General features: G+C 37.8%; 1 protein-coding gene across 3 annotated transcripts in view; it reads left to right on the top strand.

Moving 5' to 3' along the window:
• The window catches only part of YEATS4 (YEATS domain containing 4), a 65,801-nt gene that overhangs the window by 5,471 nt on the left and 38,170 nt on the right, over positions 1–22,160 (top strand). For 2 of the 3 annotated variants that reach the window (XM_058742049.1, XM_058742050.1), the window contains exons 5-6: positions 4,200–4,292; positions 4,381–4,468. In XM_058742049.1, coding sequence (XP_058598032.1) covers positions 4,200–4,292; positions 4,381–4,468 — 181 coding nt within the window. Of the gene's footprint in view, positions 1–4,199; positions 4,293–4,380; positions 4,469–15,862; positions 16,525–22,160 lie in introns of those variants that run through there. The other variant, XM_058742048.1, reaches the window with a different exon arrangement.

Genomic DNA, 22,160 nt, shown 5'->3' with positions numbered 1-22,160 from the left:
TCAGTTATGGCTCCCTCATTCCACATATGCATGACTGGTGCTTAACTCTAGTTTCAGGTCATCACCGTTAATTTTCATCTTGTTAGATTCAGTGCATTCCTTTAGCACCAAACATTTACACTTTAATTATCAGATTACATTTTTAGAAGTGTATGTGCTTCTAAAGGAGCTATGACCTGGGCCTGTAGTTCAGAGAATTAGTTCCTAATGGACTGTACCAGAGATACTGGGGTTGTTTGTTAAAAATTTGGACTCCTAGGCCCCATCCCCTGGAAAGTCTGATTTAGTAGGTTTGGAGAGGGGGCCAGTACCCAGGTGATCTTGGTGCACAGTAAGATTTAGGACCCATAATATAGGCCATACTCTTCCTGCGTAGGAATTTCTTTAGGCAGTCTTTCAAATGAGAGTCTTGTTTGGGCTTGTTGTCTCCAGTAGACAGACTCTTGACTTTTGTCATTAAGTGAAACATCCTATTCAGATCTAGGTAGTTCTAAATGTAATAAAGCTCTAGTTTATGGTAAGCTTCCTTGAACTTTTTACTGATAACTGTTCATACATTTGTTTTCTTTTCTCCTGAATAACATCTATAGCTTATTTAAATACTTTCCATGTGATAAGGTTTCCAGATCTCCTATCATTCTTTTGTCCTTCTTAGAATAGAATACTTTCAAAAGACATTATATTCTACTTGGCAAGAAATTATTAAATATCCATTATTTGTAAAGATATTGTTCTAGGGGTCGGATACAAAGATGAGATACTGTTCTTGTCCTTAATGAAAATAGTCTATTACGGAGAATAGAGCACAGAAATGCAGCAGATATTGAGAGAGAAGAAGAAATCAGTAATGCTACTATAGCAGAAACTCTTTTTAACTTTGTAAGATTGCTTTGAATTCATTTTTACTTTGAGAATGTGCTGCCTTGTCTGTTCTTCAACTGTCTCACCCACCACTCTCAATTGGAAAATACATCTCTGAAAGAAATCATGGTATCATATAACTTCAGTATAAGACAACATTCAAAGTCCAGTCTTGGAAAGAGTGGTTATGACACTTCTGCAGTGATGAACTTACTGAATAAATTTCCATATAGATCTACATAGGCCTGAATTTTATTACCCAAAAACTATTGTCATCTTTTTTTTTTTTTTAAATGTTTATTTATTTTTGAGAGAGACCGAGCATGAGTGGGGGAAGGACAGAGAAAGAGGAAGACACAGAATCTGAAGCAGGCTCCAGGCTCTGAGCTGTCAGCACAGAGCCCACCGTGGGTCTCGAACTCACAAACTGTGAGATCATCACCCAAGCTGAAGTCGGATGCTTAACCGACTGAGCCAACTAGGTGCCCATCATTTTCTTTTAGTACAATGAAGCCTTTATACTTTTTTAATTGTTGGCTCTTTAAAATAAGTCATGAAGGTTTATTTAAAATATAGAAGAAAGACCTAAGTAACTTGTGACTAATACTTGTTACCCAATAACCTATTAATAGATTAAGCCAGTATAAAAGGAATGGTTATTCCTAGAAGCAGAATGCAAAAATTGGGTTTTTATTCCTAGAATGATCTTCATAGCTAGTATAGGCATTTCCATTGCTCTAAGAATCTTCAAACATCCTTCAAAATTAGAGACATCTATCTTGATGTTTTTCGTTGCCTATATCTGCACGAATGCTTTTGGGAATCTGAATAATAAATTTAAGGAAGGACAGTTTTATGATGCAGTTTTAAATTTCTCTTAAATTATAAAAGTAAAACGTGCACACGGTTTTAAAAAATACTCTAAAAAAATACAAGTCTCCTGTATCAGTTTCTTAGGATTGCCATAATAAAGGACCACAGACTGGGGCGCCTGGGTGGCTCAGTCAGTTGGGCATCCGACTTCGGCTCAGGTCATGATCTCACGGTTTGTGAGTTTGAGCCCTGCATCGGTCTCCGTGCTGACAGCTCGGAGCCTGGAGGCTGCTTCGGATTCTGTGTCTCCCTCTCTCTCTGCCTCTCCCCTACTCATGCTCTGTCTCTGTCTCAAAAATAAATAAAACATTAAAAAAAAAATTTAAGGACCACAAACTGAGTGGCCAAAAACAGCAGATGTTTATTCTCACGGTTCTGGAAGCTAGAAGTCCAAAATCAAGGTGTTGGCCATGCTCTCTCCAAAACCTCAAGAGAAGGAGGATCCTTTCTTACCTCTTCTAGTTCCAGGTAGCCCCAGGTGTTTCTTGGTTTTGGCAGTATAACTCTAATCTGTGCCTCCATTGTCACCTGGCCCCTATCTCTCCTTGTCTCTGTGTGTCTTCTCTTCTTATGAGGACACCAGTCATACTGGATTAGAGCCTAACCACTCTATCTTAACTTGATTACACCTGCAAAGACCCTATTTCCAAGTAAGGTCACATTTACTAGTACTAAGGGTTAGGACTTCAGCATATCTTTTGGCAGGGTCACAATTTAACTCATAACATTTTCTTTCTCCCTTCTCTGGCCCCTTCCCAAGAAGAACCACAGTGATTCTTTTCAGTTCTCTAGAAATTACTCCATGCATCTCCTATATTTCAATCTGTTTGATTTTTCAATTTTATTTTTTTGTTTTATTTATTTTGAGAGAGAGCATGTGCAGGTGAGTGGGGGAAGGGCAGAGAGAGGGAGAGAGAATCCCAAGTAGGCCCCATGTTGTCAGCGGAGCCTGATGCAGGGCTCGATCTCACAAACTGGGAGATCACCACCTGAGCTGAATCAAGAGTTGGACACGTAACTGACTGAGCCACCCAGGTGCTCCTGATTTTTCAATTTTAGGTAATACTGTCACCTCCTCATGTGATGACAGATGGTTCTTTTTCTTCATCATTCCAGGCTTCTTTTTTTGTTTTGCTGGAGGAATTATTTCAGAAAGGATGCCTGAGTAATGAACCTTTGAACCATTGCTGCCTGAAAATATCTTTATTTTTGCTTCATATTTGATTGGGTGAAAAATTGTAAGTTTCACAGGAGGATATGCTCTCTTGTCTCTGAGTGATGGGAGAAGGGAAGGGTAACAGGCCTTGCCACCACACAGCATTCTTGATTTCTATAGCTGCCAACTTTGGGCTTGGAGCCTCCCTGGGGTTCCACTGGGAGTGCTGGCTCTGACCTCTGCTGCTGTTTTCTGCCTTAAGTTTTCATGTTGTGAGTTTTTCTGTTCTGGTTAATCCACTCACGTAGTCTCTTCTCCCTTCTGTCTACTCCAGAAATTGTTAAATTATCTGCTTTAAATATGGTGTATAGGGGCCCCTGGCTGGCTTAGTCAGTTGAATTTGACTCTTGATTTTGTCCCAGGGTCGTGGGACTGAGCCTCGCATTGGACTCCACACTGAGTGTGGAGTCTGCTTGAGATTTTAACTCTCCCTCCTCACTTCTGCTCCTCTCCCCTGCTGTCATGCTCTCTTTCTCTCAAATGGAAAAAAAAAAAATTAAGTATGGTATATCATACATGTTCCTTATAATGATTTTAGCTAACCTTTTAGAAAATTCTTTGAGGCCTCTGAATTGGTTTCTATAACATCAATTCTGCTGTTTTGCTACCTAGGTTTTATTTTGTTCAAGTAATCACACATTATGCTGCAAAGCTTTTCCTTTGATGTCCTGTTATACCTGTTCTTAGGTATTTTGAAGACCTGTTGCTCCTACAGAAGTAAATTATCATTGACTTTTATTTATTATGTTATTTATGTAATAATAGATCACCGAAGAAATATTTTGCATTCACTGAACATTTTAGTATTGGTTATTTATTTCGAAAGTATAAAATCTTCCCTCCCCCTGTAAATTTGTAGACTTTAATCTTCACAGAATAGCTGTCAAAATTGATCTAGTTTTACCTGTGTAAATAAAAGAATTCATATCTTAATGATTTTCCAGTTTAATTTCTATAGCTGTATTTTATATTGTTTTTCTATGTAGTCATTTTGTAGAGACACTTTGTAACATCCATACTTACTCTCTTCAAAGCATTCATGTTTAGTCGATGTGGATGGATAATGATACCTAATAGGAAAATAAGATACAGAGTTTGAGTGATTTGCCACACAGTAAGTTGTAGTTGAGATACGATCCTGAATTTGACATGTTAGCTAATTCCAGTCTCTAATTCAGTTACAGAAATCATGATGTCTCACGATGATGAAAATCATTGCACAGGTGTGACATCTATTTTTATTTCACAGGTGACCCTCTATCATTTATTAAAGCTGTTTCAGTCAGACACCAATGCAATGCTGGGAAAAAAGACAGTGGTTTCAGAGTTCTATGATGAAATGGTAAGAGGATTTTATAATGAGAATTTTAAAAGCATTTTAAGTTGTAGAACTTTGAAGTTATTGGTCTTTTTTCATTCTATCCCGTTAGATATTTCAAGACCCAACAGCAATGATGCAACAATTATTAACAACATCTCGCCAGCTAACGTTAGGAGCCTATAAGCATGAAACAGAATGTAAGTGCCATGAGTTCATAATTATTCTGAAAAATAATGTATTCTATAATGGTAAAAAGATTATGATTAGTAAGTATTAAATTTTTTTCTAATGATATATAAAGGTAAAATTTTTAGGAGTTAAAAAAAATGTATTACTATAGAGCATCTATCTAAGAAGGATGTTTTAAATTGTTCTCAGAGTAAGGGTGCCTGGGTAGCTCAGTTGGTTGAGTATTCGACTCTTGATTTCAGCTCAGGTCATGATTCCTGGGTTGTGGGATAGAACCCTGCATCGGGCTCCACACTGAGTATGGAGCCTGCTTGAGGTTCTCCCTGTCTCTCCCTCTGCCCCCTCCCCTGCTTGTGCACTCTCTCTCTTTCTCAAAAAACAAAACAAAACAAAAAATTGTTTCCAAAGTAGGCCTACTTTCAGAAAGGTAAAAAACAGCCTCTCACATTCTTTGAAATACTGTCTTTTATTCTCTAATTACTTTTAAGCATAGCTTTTCACTAATTTTGCTTAATCTGTTACTCAGTCATTTCCTGTTTATTAGTCTTTGCTAATAAAATCTGTGTGAAGAACCTTGCAGAACACAATTAGAGTTGACTCTTGAACAATGCGGGGTTAGGGTTGCCAACCACCCTCCCCATCCCCACCTCCCAACGGTCAGAAATCTGTATACAACTTTTCACTTACCAAACACTTAACTACCAATAACCTGCTGTTGATGGGAAGCTTTATTGGTAAACAGTCCACACATATTTTGTATATTTATATGTATTTTATTCCATGTAATAAAGTAAAGTATGCTATGGGGTGCCTGGGTAGCTCAGTTGGTTGAGTCTCCAAATCGTGATTTTGGCTCAGGCCATGGTCTCATGGTTTGTGAGATCAAGCCCTATTAATCTGAATTAATGCTGGGGTGGTAGGTACTAGAATGACATACTCATAATCAGTCATGTTGTATTTTCCCTCTAAGCTAACATGGCCTTAGAATCCCTTACACATCGCTTAGTGCAGCTACTGCCAAGCATTTGCACTTGGCACTCAACGTGAAACCTGTTTGCCATCCTTGTGTTAACATTTATGTCACCATTCATTCAGTTGTTCCTTTGATCTTCCATTCATTTGCTTCTAGTATATATTGAGCCCCAGTTATATGCCAGGCATTGTCTTCGGTTCTGAAGATAGAGCAGTATCCAAACCAGACAAAATCCTTGCTCTCACGAAGCTTACATTCTAGTAAAATAAAGGCAGATGTTAAATAAATAGAACAATAAAGTGTAAGATAGTGATTAGGTGATATGGATAAAAATAAAGTAGGGGAGGGAACACCTTTGGTAGGAGGAGATAGTTGAAGTTTTAAATATCAGGTCAGAGAATGCTCCCTGAGTTTGTGGCATTTGAACAGATACCTAAAGAAGTAAGGAAGTGAACCATTCTTTTTTTTTTTTAATGATTTTTTTTTTTTTTTTTTTTTTTTTTTTTCTGAGAGAGAGACAGAGAGCAAGCAGGGGAGGGGCAGAGAGAGAGAGGGAGACACAGAAACCGAAGCAGGCTCCAGGCTCAGAGAGGTTAGCACAGAGCCTTACACAGGGCTTCAACCCACGAACCATGAGGTCATGACCTGAGCTGAAGTTGGACACTTAACTGACTGAGCCACCCAGGTGTCCCAGAAGTGAACCATTCTTATCTGAGGGAAGAATGTTAAGTGTCAGGGGAGCAAGAAGGGCAAAACCCTAAGGTAAGAGCATGCCTGGCATATCTGAGTAGGCCAGTGTGACTGGAGTAGAGTGAGTAAAGAGACAAGAAGGGGGAGGTGAGACCAAAAAAGTTAATAAGGGATCAAGTCATTTAGGGACTTGAGGGTAGCCGCAAGTACTTTACAGTATTAATTAAACAGAAGGAAATGTGAAGTTGTTTGTGGGTTTTTAACAGAAGTGACATTATAAAACATTTTAAAAGATCAATCACCCTGGCTGCTGTGTTGAAAACACACATAAAGCAAAAAGTATAGTGGCAGAGAGAATAGTTAGGAGGCTGTTCCAGTATTCCAGATATGATAGAGTGGTAGGTGGTACCAGAGTAATAGCAGTGGAAGTGCTGAGAGGGTGTCAGGTTTTGATTTATTTTGAAGATAGATACAATAGGATTTTTTGATGGTTTTAAGAATAAGATGTGAGAGAAATAGACAGAATAACTCTTAAGGTTTTGGTCCCAAGGAGCCAAAAAAAACCATCGTTGCTTTTCATAGAGGTGGGAAGTCTGGGAGGGGCAGGCTTTGGCAGAAAGATTAGAAGTGCTGTTGTGGACATGTTGAATGTGGGATGCCTGTAAGACATCAAAGTGGAAATGCTGGTAAGGGAATTGCACCCACAAGTCTAGTATTTAAGGAGAGGTCTAAGCTAAAGATACACATTTGGAAGTTAGTATATGGATGGATTTATAAATTTTAAGACCAACTAGTATCATCAAAGGAGTGAGTGAAGATAAAAAAAGAGGTCTAAGGACTGAGCCATGGGCACCAACATTTAGAGATTAAGGAGATGACCAGCAAATGAAATTAGGAAATAGCAGTGAGTACGGAGAAAAACACGGTGCATATAATGTAAAGTCAGGTGAAGACAGTGTATCAGGAAATAGTCATTAGCTCTGTCCAATACTGCTAGAACTGATACTGATAGTGGTCCAATGCTGATAGATCAAGTAAGATAAGAGCCGAGAAACGGGCTAGTAGAAGTTCTTGATGACCTTAGGAGGAGCAATGGAAGGAGAATGGTAAGGACAGAAGATCAACTGAAATGGATCAAAAGAGAATGAGAGAAATGGAGATGGAGACAAGCGCTGGGGGCAACTGTCTTGGAGCTTGGCTATAAAGGGAAGTAGTAGCCTTGGAAGTGGTAGCAGAAGTAGGATATGGGGTCAAGAGGTGGGGAGGGGGTGCAATATCAGGGGGGAAATAAGCCAGTATATTGTAGGCCACAAGAGGTGAACGCAATAAAAGAGGGAGTGGGGGATGAGAATGCAGGAGAGAAGGGGGTTGCGGTTTAACTGCTAATGGTTGTAATGGTGTTTTGTTTGTATTTTCATGAAACCTGTGACTAGGAGTTACAAGAGCTGAATACTAATTACAATTTTACAACTCGGTAGTCACTTAAAATTTTAAATCATACTGATTTAAAAAATTTTATGCTTCAGGGGCGCCTGGGTGGCGCAGTCGGTTAAGCGTCCGACTTCAGCCAGGTCACGATCTCGCGGTCCGTGAGTTCGAGCCCCGCGTCAGGCTCTGGGCTGATGGCTCGGAGCCTGGAGCCTGTTTCCGATTCTGTGTCTCCCTCTCTCTCTGCCCCTCCCCCGTTCATGCTCTGTCTCTCTCTGTCCCAAAAATAAATAAAAAAAAAATGTTAAAAAAAAAAAAAAAAAAAAAAAAAAAAAAATTTTATGCTTTATTTTTTACATCTGCAAGAACATTTACCTGGACTACTTTGTTATAAACATAGAACATACGTATATGATCACTTTTAGAAGGTAACAAGCACTACTGATATGCTATTTTGTATTGGTCATTTCCTCTTCATTATAGATCTTTCTCCTATACTATGGAAACATGCCCAATTCATAAGAATAAACTTCTCTTTTAAAATTCAAATGCCCACAGGGGCACCTGGGTGGCTCAGTTAGTTGAGTGCCTGACTCTTGATTTGGGCTTAGGTCATGGTCTCGCAGTTCATGGGTTCAAGCCCCACATTGGGCTCTGCACTGACAGCATGGAGCCTTCTTGGGATTCTCTCTCTCTCCCTCTGTCTCTCCCTCCCTGTCTCTCCCTCCCTGTCTCTCCCTCCCTGTCTCTCTGCCTCTCCCCAACTCACTCTCTCTCAAAATAAATAAATAAACTAAAAAAATAATGACCCAAGTGCCCACATTTTTGTATTTTCAACAAACTGATATTAATTCAGGTGTGTATGGTAGGTAGTACTGATAACGTGTTTTATAAAAAGGACTTTGATGTGTTAAAGCTTATGGTATGGAGTTGTATAACCTTGGGAAGTTTTTATCAGTAAATTACATGTTTTGTATTCAGTTTATTTTCTTAACAGTATCTAATTCCATAAATGATATTGGCACAACTGTTAAGCTTTTGGAAGGAAAATTTAATTTAGATTGTTGCTCGTAGCATTTACAAAACAAATTCCAGTTTAATTAAATGTAGTAATTTTTTTTTTTTTTTAAGTCAAGCAACCTGTCATTTAAAAAATTAGAGAAGTGACTTTCTGTCCTGGTAAGGAAGACTTGCTAAATTTGTGGTATGAGAAGAAATCACATTAGAAGAAATTACATGAAAAGAAAGGCAGACTTGGCTTTGTAAAATATATTTAACTTCTACATTTCAGAAGGACGAAAAAAAATAAATTTGTGGAAAATATGGCAAGGGATTCATAGCTTTAAAAACCTGAACTTGATAACGTAGAAAAAAATTTTGAACTTCAATTGACAAATAGACAAAAGCCATGGGCAGACAGATGAAAGAAGAGATGGCTAGAGAATAGAGTGGGAAAATACTGGCCCTGCTAGTAATTTTAAAAATGCAAGCCAAACATTAGTGGGTTGCCATATTTGTATCAAATTAGCAAAAGGAATCTTTAATAGTAGTACATGTTAAGGATTTGGTGAACTTTGCATTCTCATGAATTGTTTAGCCTTTTTAGGAAAGCAATTTTGGAATCTTAAAGACATAAAAAAGATATGTACACTTTTACCAATTTGAGGGCATTACACCCAATATTTGGTTATAATAAAATATCAGAGCTATTAAACGCTTACTGTTTTTACTCATCTAAATCTGTAAATGTATAAACTTATTTAAATCTACAATAACTTTTCAGGTAATCCACTTGGAAGAGGGAGGCACAGGGAGTTTAAGAAACTTGCCCAAGTTTACACGGCTAGTTAGTGGTGGAGCCTGAACTTCATCCTAGGCAGTCTTCACAACTTAGGTTCAAAAAACTTAGCAATATATTTAGATAGAGTAATACTCACAGTAGAGGTTGCATGTTATGTAGCATATTAAAAGTTTATAATTTTCTTTTTATCACATTTCTTTATTTTTGAGAGGCAGAGAGACAGCGTGAGTGGGGAAGGGACAGAGAGAAGGGGGGACACAGAATCTGAAGCAGGCTCCAGGCTCTGAGCTGTCAGCACAGACCCCGATGCAAGTTTCGAACTCACGAACTGTGAGATCATGACCTGAGCCAAAGTCGGACCCTCAACTTACTGAGCCATCCAGACACCCTGCATATTAAAAGTTTATGAACCTATTTACATCAATAAATTTATAGAAAATTGCTTAAGTACAGTGATCTGGCTATTAATCACTTCTATAAGGAATCATTAAAACGATAGTGCGCATGTGATAAGAGCTTACTGTGTACTAGATAAGTGCTTTACATTTCAGAACTTCTTGAATACCTCTAACAACCCTAGGAGGAAGGTACTATTAGCCCCATTTTGTGAGTTAAGGCCCTAGATCATAGAGAGACTTGACGACTTGTCCCAAATCACCCAGCGAAGCCAGGATTTAACCCGCGTCCATGCTCTTTCTTTTCTGTTGATAAACTGTTCTCTGTGTAAAAGCCTCATAGTTTGTGCTTCTACTAACTAGTAAGTTATATGACTTGGCAAAAATAATTCCTCTTTGGATTGATTTCCTCCAAATTGAGGCTTAATTTGGAAATTTAAAATAAGTTTTTAAAAATTGTTTTATTTCTTTGTTTTGAGAGGGCGCGCGAGCAGAGGAGGGACAGAGAGAGAGAGAGAGAGAGAGAGAGAGAGAGAGAGAGAGAGAGAATGCCAAGCAGGCTCTGCACTGTCAGCACAGAGCCCAGTGTGGGGCTCAAATTCATAAACTGTGAGATCATGACCTGAGCTGAAACCAAGAGTCGGATGTTTAACTGACTGAGCCACTCTGGTGCCCCAAAACAAACTTTTTTTTATATGATCATTTAATATATAGGAAGCAGAAAACTGAAATAAGCTAAAAGCAGTTTTTGAATTTTTTCCTTTATGATCTCATTGTTAATTAGCCCAGGTCTTCTTCCAAATATATCATGCCCTTTGCAGTCTTACGATTTGTCAAAAAATAAAGTGTAATGACTAAGCCAAACAACAAGAATCTATATTACAGTGAATGCTGTCCTTTTGACAAAGGAGTCGGATCAGGTCTTCCTGACTACATTTAAAACTATCTGTTGCCATTTGTACAGGACTTCTTATTGCTTCCCAAATCTATATGTGCTGTTTCCAGGGCCTGCAGTGTCCGCTTCTTCCATCTGATTCCTTTCTCATTCTTTAAAACTCAGTTCAGATTTTACTGCTGCCAAGAAGCCTTCCTTGATACACACACACACACACACACACACACACACACACACACACACCCTTTCATGTTGGTATGAATCCAGTCTGCTCTCATAGCTCCCTATGACATTTTTCTTTCCGGTCTATTTTCTTCCTCTACCTCAGCATCTAACAAAGTGCCTTTCACTCAGTATACATTTTGTAATTGATGTGGAGAGAGAGGGAGCAAGGAGAGAAAAATTTTTGCATAGTAAAACACTCTAAGTCTAAAGACAGACAAGCCATGAAAAATACTGTATTCATATCACAAATGACTAGTTTCTTTAAAGTATAACAAACTCCTGCACATCGGTAAGAAAGGCCAATAACTAAAAAGCTTCTGCACAGCAAAGGGAAGCATTAACAAAATGAAAAGGCAACATAATGAACGGGAGAAGGTATTTACAAATGATGTATCTGATAAGGGGTTCATATCCAAAAACATAAAGAACTCCTGCAACTTGATAGCAAAAAAAAAAGCAAACAATCCAATTTAAAAATGACCAGAAGATCTGAATAGTTTTCCAAAGAAGACATACAGATGGGCCAACAGGCACATGAAAAGGTGCTCAATATCACTCATCAGGGAAATGCAACTTAAAATTATGATAAGATACCACCTCACATCTGCTAGAATGGCTAGAATCAAAAAGACAAGAAATAACAAGTGTTGGTGAGGACGTGGAGAAAAGGGAACCCCGATGCACTGCTGGTGGGAATGTAAATTGCTGTAGCCACTCCAGAAAACAGTATGGAAATTCATCAAAAAATTAAAAATAGAGCTATTATATGATCCAACAAAAACAGAAACAGCCCCATGTTCTTTGCAGCATTATTTACAGTAGCCAAGATATTGTTTACAATAAACAACCAAAGTGTCTATTGATGAATGAGTAGATAGAGCAAACATATACACAGTGGAATATATATACAGTGGAATATTATTCAACCGTTAAAAAAAAAAAAGGAAATCTTGCCATTTTTGTGACAACATGGAAGGACCTTGAGGACATTATGCTAAGTGAAATAAGTTAGAGAAAGACAAATGCCAAATGATCTCATATATGGAATTAAAAAACAAAAACTAAGCTCATAGATGCAGAGAATGAATTGGTGGTTGTTGGAGTCAAGAGTGGGAGGTTGGTGAAATGGCTGCATGGGTGAAAAGGCACAAACTTCCAGTTACAAAATAAAGTCATGGGGATGTAATGTACAGCACGGAAACTGTAGTTAGCAATATTGTATTGCATATTTGAAAGTTGCTAAGAGATCTTAGAAGTTACCACAAGAAAGAAAATTTTTGTAACTATGGTGACAGATGTTAACCAGATTTACTGTGATGATCATTTTGCGGCATATACAAATGTGAAATCATTATGTTCTACACCTGATACTAACATGTCAGTTATACCTCAATTTTTTAAAAAGGCCAGTAATGTGATAGAAAAATTAGCAAAGGTAAAACATAATTCATAAAAAGGAAGAGGGAGATTAGTGGCCAGCCTTAGTGGTAAAAGAGAAATACAAATTAAAATTACTCTGAAATACCATTTTTAACCTTTCAGAGTAACTGAGACCAAAAAGTTGAAACAGTAGGGAAACAGACATAAAAATGCTAGTGGGATTGTAAATTGATAGAACCTTTTTTTTTTTTTTTTTAAATGTTTATTTGGTTTTGAGACAGAGAGACAGAGTATGAGTGGGGGAGGGACAGAGAGAGAGAGACACAGAATCTGAAGCAGGCTCCATGCTGTCAGCACAGAGTCTGATGCAAGGCTCGAACTCACGAACTGTGAGGTCATGACTTGAGCCAAAGTCGGACTGTCAACTGAGCCACCCAGGTGCCCCATAAATTAATAGAAAAGAGTCACTTGGCGTTCCTTCAAAGTTACAAGTACGTGTATCCTTTGCCCCAACAATGATACTTAACAGGAATTTATCCTGCAGGTGTACTGGTTATGTCACAAGTATACTGAAATGATTATGCACAGCATACATTTTACCATTGTAAAAGAAAAAATGGAAATACCCTGCATATCAAAGGGGACAGATAAATTATGTATGTCCATTTAGTGAGGTCGTCTACAGCCTTTAAGAGAATAAGACAGCTCTAAGATATAGAATAGGCTTTCAGATGTAATATTAAGTGAAACAGCAAGGTGCAGAGCAGTGCATATATAGTCTGATACTACTTGTTTGGGAGTGAGGAGAAGAAATCACTTAGGTGTGTGCTTGTCTATGAACAAATTACTTCTGGAAATATACCAAAGAAACCTACAACTGATTATCTCCGGGAATAATCAGTGTGGGATTGGTGTGGGAGGGAGTGAAAGGAGACCTTTTTTCATCATCTACATTTTTCAGCCTTTTTATTTTGTATCATGTGTAGGTACTACTATTTTCAAAATCAATTTTAAAAATAAAAGCAATGAAAGAAATCACAAAGAAAGTAAGGATTGTTTTGCCAATATAAAATTTTATGTGTATTACAAAATGTATCACAAAAAGAAAGTCCCCAGCCAGGAGTAAAATAAAGAAATATTACTGCATGCTTTTAATGTGCTAGGTGATTTACATTTATTACTTAATTTTCAGAAATCCTCTGAGAAATACAGTTTTAACTGTACCAAATAGAAAACAGATTGAGGGAGACTTACGTGATATCAGCATTTAACCAATAAGGGGCCAAGGTTATATTCGAACCGAAGTCTTTCTCATTTCACAGGGCTTTTTTGCCCTGGTTTTCCAAACCGTGCTGCTTCCAGTCAGTGATATCTTACCAAAGTACAGCTACACTTTAATAGGCATCAGCAGCAATTACCTGAAATGCCCACAAGATGGAAATGTTGGATGAAAGTAGGCATTTTTCTTTGTAAAGCATAATACTACACTATCCAAATGGAATATTTAAATGGATGTATTCACCTGGGTGACTCTGTCAGTTAAGTGGCTGACTTCAGCTCAGGTCATGGTCTCTTCATGGGTTCCAGCCACATATTGGGCTCTGCTGACAGCTCAGAGCCTGGAGCCTGCTTCGGATTCTGTGTCTCCCTCTCTGCCCCTCCCCCACTCGTGCTCTGTCTCTCTCTCTCTCTCTTTCAAAATTAAATAAACATTAAAAATAATAAATAGGTGTATTCTATTTTACAGTAATGATATTTTCTTTAGTAATTTGTTATGTAGTCAGCTAGAATGTTTTAGATATCATTTAGTGTTTCTTTGTCATATTGGTAGTTAGGATGGCTTTTTATGTATCTGGCAGTATTCCAGATACTTTATATACATTAATTCATTTAAAATGTTTGAATAAAGTTTACATATCAACTAAAAATGGAAGTTCACAGCTCTGCTTACCCTACTTCATAAGATGCTAGGTCCTCTTTGACTTAGCTGGTCATTAATACCAGTAGGAGTCATTCCACAAGCACCAAGAAAATAGAAAAGCTCAACTTTTCTGGTAGATAAAGAGCACATTATCTACCAGAATTTCTGTAAAACCACGAAGACTAGTTTGGGAGAAAGAAATAGGTCGCAAAATAAATGAAGCAATTAAAACTAGAAGTTAAGGATGTCTGGGTGGCTCAGTCAGTTAAGTGTCTGACTCTTCAGTTTTGGGCCCTGGTCATGATCTGGCAAGTAGTTCATGAGATTGAGCCGTGTGTCAAGCTCTGGGCTATCAGCACAGAGCCTGCTTGGGATTCTCTCTCTCCCTGTCTGTCTGCCCTCCCCCACTGGCATGCGAGTACGCACTTTCTAAATAAATAAATAAACTTTTTAAAAACTACACTTAAAATATTTTTTTAATTATATGAGGTATTTGTTATAGTCTTATTATAATATACATCATAATATAGTGAGGAAAAGAGCATAAAAATAATAAATAACTTAAGAGTGGCACAGCTAATAAATGGTACAGCTGGAATTTAGACCTAAGAATTATTGCTGTCTTTTTTGAGAAAAAAAATAAAGGTTTGTTTTACCAGTGTGATTTTGTTTATATGTTTCACCTGTACATTAAGAACACTGTATGTATGTATGTGTTTTGTTTTTTTTTTTAAGTTTATTTATTTTGAGAGAGAGAGAACCAGTGAGGGAAGGACAGAGAGTGAGGGGGACAGAGGATCCGAAGCAGTCTCTGTGCTGACAGCAGAGAACCCGATGTGAGGCTCAAACTCACAAACCAGGAGATCATGATCTGAGCCAAAGTAGGACGCTTAACTGACTGAGCCACCCGGGTGCCCCTGTTTATTCTTAAATGTTTGAGAGAGAGAGAGAGAGATCACACGCAAGAGGGGGTGCAGGGGCAGAGAGAAACTCCCAAGCAGACTCCACGCTGCCAGCACAGAGCCCAACACAGAACTCAGTCTCAGGAACCATGAGATCATGTCCTGAGATGAAACCAAGAATTGGAAACTTAGTGGACTGATCCACCTAGGCACCCCTCTTTATTTGCTTTTAATTTTTTAACATTTATTTTTATTTTTTGAGAGAGAGATCATGTGCACAAGTGGGGGAGAGGCGGAGGGAGAGGGAGAATCTTAAGCAGCCTCCACGTTGAGCTTAGGGCCCTATGTAGGGCTCCATCTCAGGACTGTGAGATCATGACCTGAGCAGAAATCAGGAGCCAGGCACTTAACCGACTAAGCCACCCAGGTGCCCTCAGAACACTGTATTTAGTTAGCTCTTCTTATTAGTTGGATGTCTCTTGGATTGTATGCCCCCTTATTTCCAAATTTGTGTATGGAAAGGAAAACGAGGACATTATGTCTTAACATCTTAATTGTAAATTTTAAACTGTGAGTGGCCAAATTTCATTCTTAGTTGTAAAAAATGTCTTAGCTTCTCTCATGAGAGTTCAGACTTTCTACCCACCTCCTTATGTTTAATGTAATATATCTTAAGTTGTTTATATTTTTTATCATGGAAACTGACCTAAGGAAATGCCATATTTATTACTCTATAACATACCTTAGACATCTGAGAAAAATGAAATAGTTCGATAAAAATGTTTTCCTTAGTTGCAGAACTTGAAGTGAAAACCAGAGAAAAATTAGAAGCTGCAAAAAAAAAAACAAGCTTTGAAATCGCAGAGCTTAAGGAGAGATTAAAGGCAAGTCGTGAAACTATAAATTGTTTAAAAAATGAAATCAGGAAACTTGAAGAAGATGATCAGACAAAAGAGATATAAACAGTTCTAAGAGAACTTGATAGTAAGCTAAGCTGAAAATAAGATGGACTTTAAAGGAGAAATGGACCGCACATGCCATGATGTTTCTTAGAGAAACGGCACATGTAGTTGTTGACCACAGATTTCTCAGCAATTAAGTCAAAGTATTTGTACTTTTCAAGCAGTGTTTAAGGAAGTGAAATATATGTGTGTAATGAGAATGAATGCTGAATAGGCATTTTATCAACCCATTTTAGGGTAATTCTAATGATGTTAAGCACAATTTAAAAAATTTTTTCGCTTTGTATGTATAGCTTATCCTTTTGACAAGCATCACAATTTCATTATAAAGTGTAAGTTGTAAAAATTTTGTACTTTCCTGGTAGAATTAGTGGTAAATTAACATGTATATTTAATTTTTTAAGTTCTTACCTGTCCCCATCCTAATAACTCTTTTGTATCTGTTGTGCCACTGCCCAGTAAGTACTCAATAAATGTAGTTTACAGATCTTGTGTCTGCCTCTTGATGTGTTTCTTCCTCTCTGATGAAGCACCTGTAGTTCTCTTCCTACAATAATGTATTTCCATAGTACTGTGATCACACATCTCTTACTGGCACTCATTTTTTGCATGGAGATGGCAAAGATCATATTTTAAGTATTACTCTGCCTAACTACCACAGTGTCATTCATTTTCACATAGAAAAATATTTCATCCTTTCTACATTTTCCAAAGATACATAGGTAGCAGCTATGCATCAGCTTCACATATGACCCCCAATTTCTCCACTTCTCCTTAGCCTGTCCTGTTCAGATCCACATGGCAAACCCTCTAGTTTTGGACTCATGTAATTTGAACATTCAGTAGTACTTAAGGCCACGTCAGCTGATCTGTGTAGGCACCCTAGGGACAATAGTAGGTAGGAAAGTATCTTGGAAAACATGTAACATTAACATTAGTTACAGAGCTCTTAAAAATAGCAACCATGTCTATGCCTAATGCAAGGATTCTGTATTTTCTGTATTTACCCACTTTAGCATTTTTAGATACTTTGTATTTATCTGCCTTACTTTTTACTTTGTTGCTCTATTTTTAAGTTGTGGAATTTATAAGCATTATGGAGATTTTGCAAAGGTCTCTGTAGTCTTAAAATTTTCACCAGAGGCCCTATGGGGTTGGAGGTGGTACTTCTAATTGTGCCAGGCATCATTCATCTTTCCCCTGCTTCCTACCCAATGCCCACAGTATAGGGTAGGGCCTGGGGATTGACCAGAAAAACTAATGGAGGAAAAGTCCCATTCTACTTGAGTGATCCTGGCATGGAAGATCACCCCTCCATTATTCTAGTCAGATTAGCCCCAAGAATGTGTTGGTTCAAAAAACTAAGCTTCATGGAGGTAAGTCTGACTTTATGCATGGATGAATACAAGAATGCAAAATACGTCATCATGGCTCAGCTTTGCCCTCTGTCAGTTCTTATTTCTGTGTTGGCTTTTAATCCAAGTAGGATCTCTCCAGAGTATATAGAAAACTCTTATAACTCAAAAAGACAACCCAATTTTAAAATGGACAAAGGATTGAATAGACATTTCTCCAAGGAAATATAAATAGCCACTAGGCACATAAGGAGATGCTCAATATTAATCATTAGAAAAATGCAAATCAGAACCATCAGTCATGATGAGATACCACTTTTATACCCACCACGCTGGCTATAATTGTAAACAAAACAGAACAAAAAAGTTGTTGAGAATATGAAGAAATGAACCCTCATACATGTTGCCGGTGGGAATGTAAAAAAATGTAGCCACTTAGGAAAATAGTTTGGCAATTCCTCAAAAAGTTAAGCTTAGTTACAATAATGACCCAGTAATTGTGCTAGTTGTATAACCAAGAGAAATGAAAACATGTTCATATAGAAACTCGTACATTAATGTTCATGACAGAATTACGCATAATAGCCAAAAAGGAAACAACCCAAATATCCATCAACTAATGAAGGACTAAATAAAATATGGTATCCACACAGTGAAACATTATTCAGCCAGAAGGAAGTAAATACTGATTCTGCTGCATCATGAAGGAACCTTAAAAACATGCTAAGTGAAAGAAGTCGGACACAAAAGCCACATATTGTATGATTCCATGTATATGAAATTGCTAAAATAGGCAAATCTGCAAAAACAAAGTTGATTACTTGCTGCCAGGGGATGGGGAGAAGGATATTTCTATTTAGGGTGATAAAATGTTCTGGAATTAGTAGTGATGATTGCACAATCTTGTGCGTATACAAAAACAATGATTTGTACATTTTAAAAATGGTTTAAATGGACATTAGAAATTTCATCTTAAAATGTTTAAACATTTTAAGTGGCAAAGTTTGTTTAGAATTATACAAACTTTGAAAATATTCTACAAGACGGGGGGGGGTGGGGGGGGGTTGCCTGGGTGGCTCAGTTGGTTAAGTGTCCGAGTCTTGATTTCAGCTCAGGTCATGATCTCACAGTTTGTGAGTTCCAGCCCCACGTTTGCTCTGTGCTGACAGCATGGAGTCTGCTTGGGATTCTCTCATCCTCTCTTTTTGCCCCTTCCAGGCTTTCTCTCTCTAAAAATAAATAAAGTTAAAAAAATAAAATTAAGTGAAAAGGAAAAACAGATGTCTTGATTATCAGAACATTGCCTCCTGTTCATTATGAAGTGTCATGTGACAGTTCAGAAACATGAAACATGACTTGTGAATGATTAGAGAAGCTGATGGGCCAGGACTTCAGAAACTACTGGAGAGACTCAGGTTCAATCCTTGCTCTTCAGTGCATCATTCAGTGAACTGAGATAAATAACATCATGATCCTGATATAAAAATAGGTGGCTAACGATAGGGGTTTTATTTGTGTTTTGTCCCAGCCTGGACTCTCTCGTCTGGCTTTTTAATTATTTGTAGTTATTTGTAATTAATTGACCACCTAGATTCCTGTAGCTTTGTGTAATATGCCCCATGATATTCCTAACTCTGGGTAGCCTTCCCCCCACCCACCCCAGTCTGTTTACGTTCCCACTTTCGCTGGCCACCCAGCCTGGCTTACCTGCTCTCTACCCTCTAGGCTTCATTGCTCTTTAGTAATTCCTTAGTCTACCCTTAGTGAATTCATCATTGCTGCTTAAAAATTTCCAGTGAACTGAATCACCACTCCCCTTATTCACTAAATAAGAGTCATAAAACTGGAAGGGAGTTTAGAGAACATCTAATTCAATTCCTCCATTTGATGAGGGAATACAGTCTTGCAGAAATTAAATGACTCAAAGTCACACAATCTGTTGGGGCCGGAAATAGAATTTGAATTCAGCATTCTCTGACTGAACAGTCATGGTACTAACTCCATCAAGGATTAGCAAAGATTGTATGAATTGGCAGTCACCTTGGAAACTAACTTTCCAAGAATGAAGGAATGGTGTACTGTTACTGACATAGTCAAATCCCTACCATCAAAACTTTGGCTTATTCTCCGTCAGCTAATCTGGTCAAATCATGATCTCAAAATTAATGAGAATTGTCATCTCTACTTGGTTTAATTACATGCATGAATTGAAACCACAAGTCTATTTACTCTTATTGTGCACATCAGCAGATGACCTCAGTTCTTACATCATTGAAATCACTGATGCCATTCAAATTGACCCTGTTAACTTCCAGCCATACAAAGTTTCTCTTTGTTCTTACCAAATCCTGCTTTCTTTCATCGCACTAATGTTCTTCCCATCTGTAGTTTTGATTCCAGTCTATACTATCTACTACTGCAAATTTATAATTGGGAGAAAATCACTTCACTTTTCCTGAGCTTCATTTTGCATTAGTGAATGTGAATATCCTACCCACCTCATAGAATTCTGTTTAAGGGAAAGTGAAATAGCATATGTAACAGTACTTTGGTAGGAATAAAGAATAATAACACTAGCTGTTTGTAAAAATTTTCAACAAAATATTTGCTAACTGAATCCAGCAACATATAGAAAGGAGTAAGTGATCTCATGATCAAGTGGGATTTATCCCAGGAATACAAGGTTGGTTCAACATGTAAAAACCAATCTGCGTTACAGGCTGTTAGGGGTTGAATGGTGTCTCTTGAAAAGTTGTAAGTTGAAGTCCTAATGCCCAGTACTTCAGAATATGACTGTATTTGGAGATAGGGCCTTTAATGGGGTAATTAAGTCAAAATGAGGTCATTAGGGTGGATCTTAATTCAGTATGGCTGGATCCTAATAAAAAGCTTAGGAAGACCATGTGGAGACATAGGGAGAAGATAGCCAGCTACAAGCCGTGGAGAGAGGCCTCAGAAGAAACCAACCCTGATGACACATTAAACTTTCTGTTGTTTATGCCACCTAACCTGTGGGACTTTGTCATGGCAACCCCAGCCAACTAATAAATTGGCCAAATTAAAAGACTAAAGGATAAAAGCTACATGGTCATCTCAATAAATGCAGAAAAAGCATTTGACCAAAATCCAACACCCTCTTACGATAGAAATACACAACAAACTAGGACTATAAAGGAACTTCCTCAACCTGATAAAGGGCATTTAAGAAAAACTCATAGTGAACATTATAAATAATTGTGAAGGACTATATGCTTTTCCCCCCTAACGTCAGGAACAAGACAAGGATGTTTGTTTTGACCACATCTATTCAACATTGTGCTGGAGATTCTAGCCAGGGCAACCAGGCAAGAAAAAGAAATAAAAAGCATCCAGATCAGAAAGGAAGACGTAAAATTATCTCTATTTGTAGACAACATGATGTTGTTCTTAGAAAAATCCCAGGAAGTAAACACACACACAAACTACTAGAGCTAATAAATGCATCCATCAGGGTTGCAGGATACAGGATCAATATACAAAAGTTGGTTATATTTCTATACACTAGCAATGAACTGAAAATAAAATTAAGAAAATTTTATTTATAATTGAATAAAAAAGAATAAAATATGAATATAACACCTAAAGTTCAAGCAACCAAAGAGAAAATAGATAAGTTGCACTTCATAATTAAAAACTTTTTGCTTCAGGACATCTGAGTGGCTCAGTTGGTTAAGCATCCGACTCTTGGTTTCAGCTCAGGTCATGATCTCATGGTTCATAGTTTTGAGCCCCGGGTCTAGCTCCACACTGGCGGAGCCTACTTGGGATTCTCTTTCTCTCTCTCTGTCCCTCCCCCACTCATGCTCTCTCTCTCTCAAAAAAAATAAACTAAAAAACAAAAACAAAAAACTTTATGCTTCAAAGGACATTACCAAGAAAGTGAAAAAACAATCCACAGGATGTGAGAAAATATTTGCAAATCATATATCTGAAAAGAGGCTAGTATCCAGAACATATGAAGAACTCCTACAACTCAGTAATAAAAAGACAACCAATTAGAAGTTTGGCAAAAGATTTCTATAGACATTTCTCCAAAGAAATATAAATGGCCAATAAGCACATGAAAAGATGCTCAACATCATTTGTTATTAGAGAAATGCAAATCAGAACCATCATGAGGTATTACTTCACTAGGATGACTATCATAGAAGAGACAGACAATAGCAAGTGTTTACAAGGATGTGGAGAAATTGAAACTCTCACACATTGCTGATGAGAATGTAAATCAGCGTGGGTTCTGATGGAAATAGTTTGGGAGTTCCTTAAAAAGTTAACATTAGGGTGCCTGGGTGGCTTGGTCAGGTAAGCAACCGACTTTGCCTCAGGTCATGGATCTCATGGTTCATGAGTTCGAGGCCTGCGTTGGGCTCTGTGCTGGCAGCTCAGAGCCTGGAGCCTGCTCGGATTCTGTGTCTTCCCCTATCTGTGCCTCTCCCCCACTCATGCTCTGTTTCTCTAATTTTCAAAAATGAATATGTGTTTAAAAAAAAAAAAAGTTAAACATAAGTGTGCCTGACTGGCTCAGTTGGTGGAACGTGAGGCTCTTGATTTCGGAGTTGTGAGTTCGAGCCCTGCATTGGGTGTACAGATTGCTTAAATAAATAAACTTAAAAAAAAAAAGTTACACATAGAGTTACTATGTGACCTAGCAATTCTACCTCTAGGTATATAGCTAAAATAATTGGAAACATATGTCCATGGAAAAACTTGTACATGAATATTTGTATGAGTATT

The sequence above is a fragment of the Neofelis nebulosa genome, chromosome 8 (assembly GCF_028018385.1).
Source record: "Neofelis nebulosa isolate mNeoNeb1 chromosome 8, mNeoNeb1.pri, whole genome shotgun sequence".
In the NCBI taxonomy this organism is placed as follows: Eukaryota; Metazoa; Chordata; class Mammalia; order Carnivora; family Felidae; genus Neofelis; species Neofelis nebulosa.
This window is presented reverse-complemented; position numbering and strand designations above follow the sequence as displayed.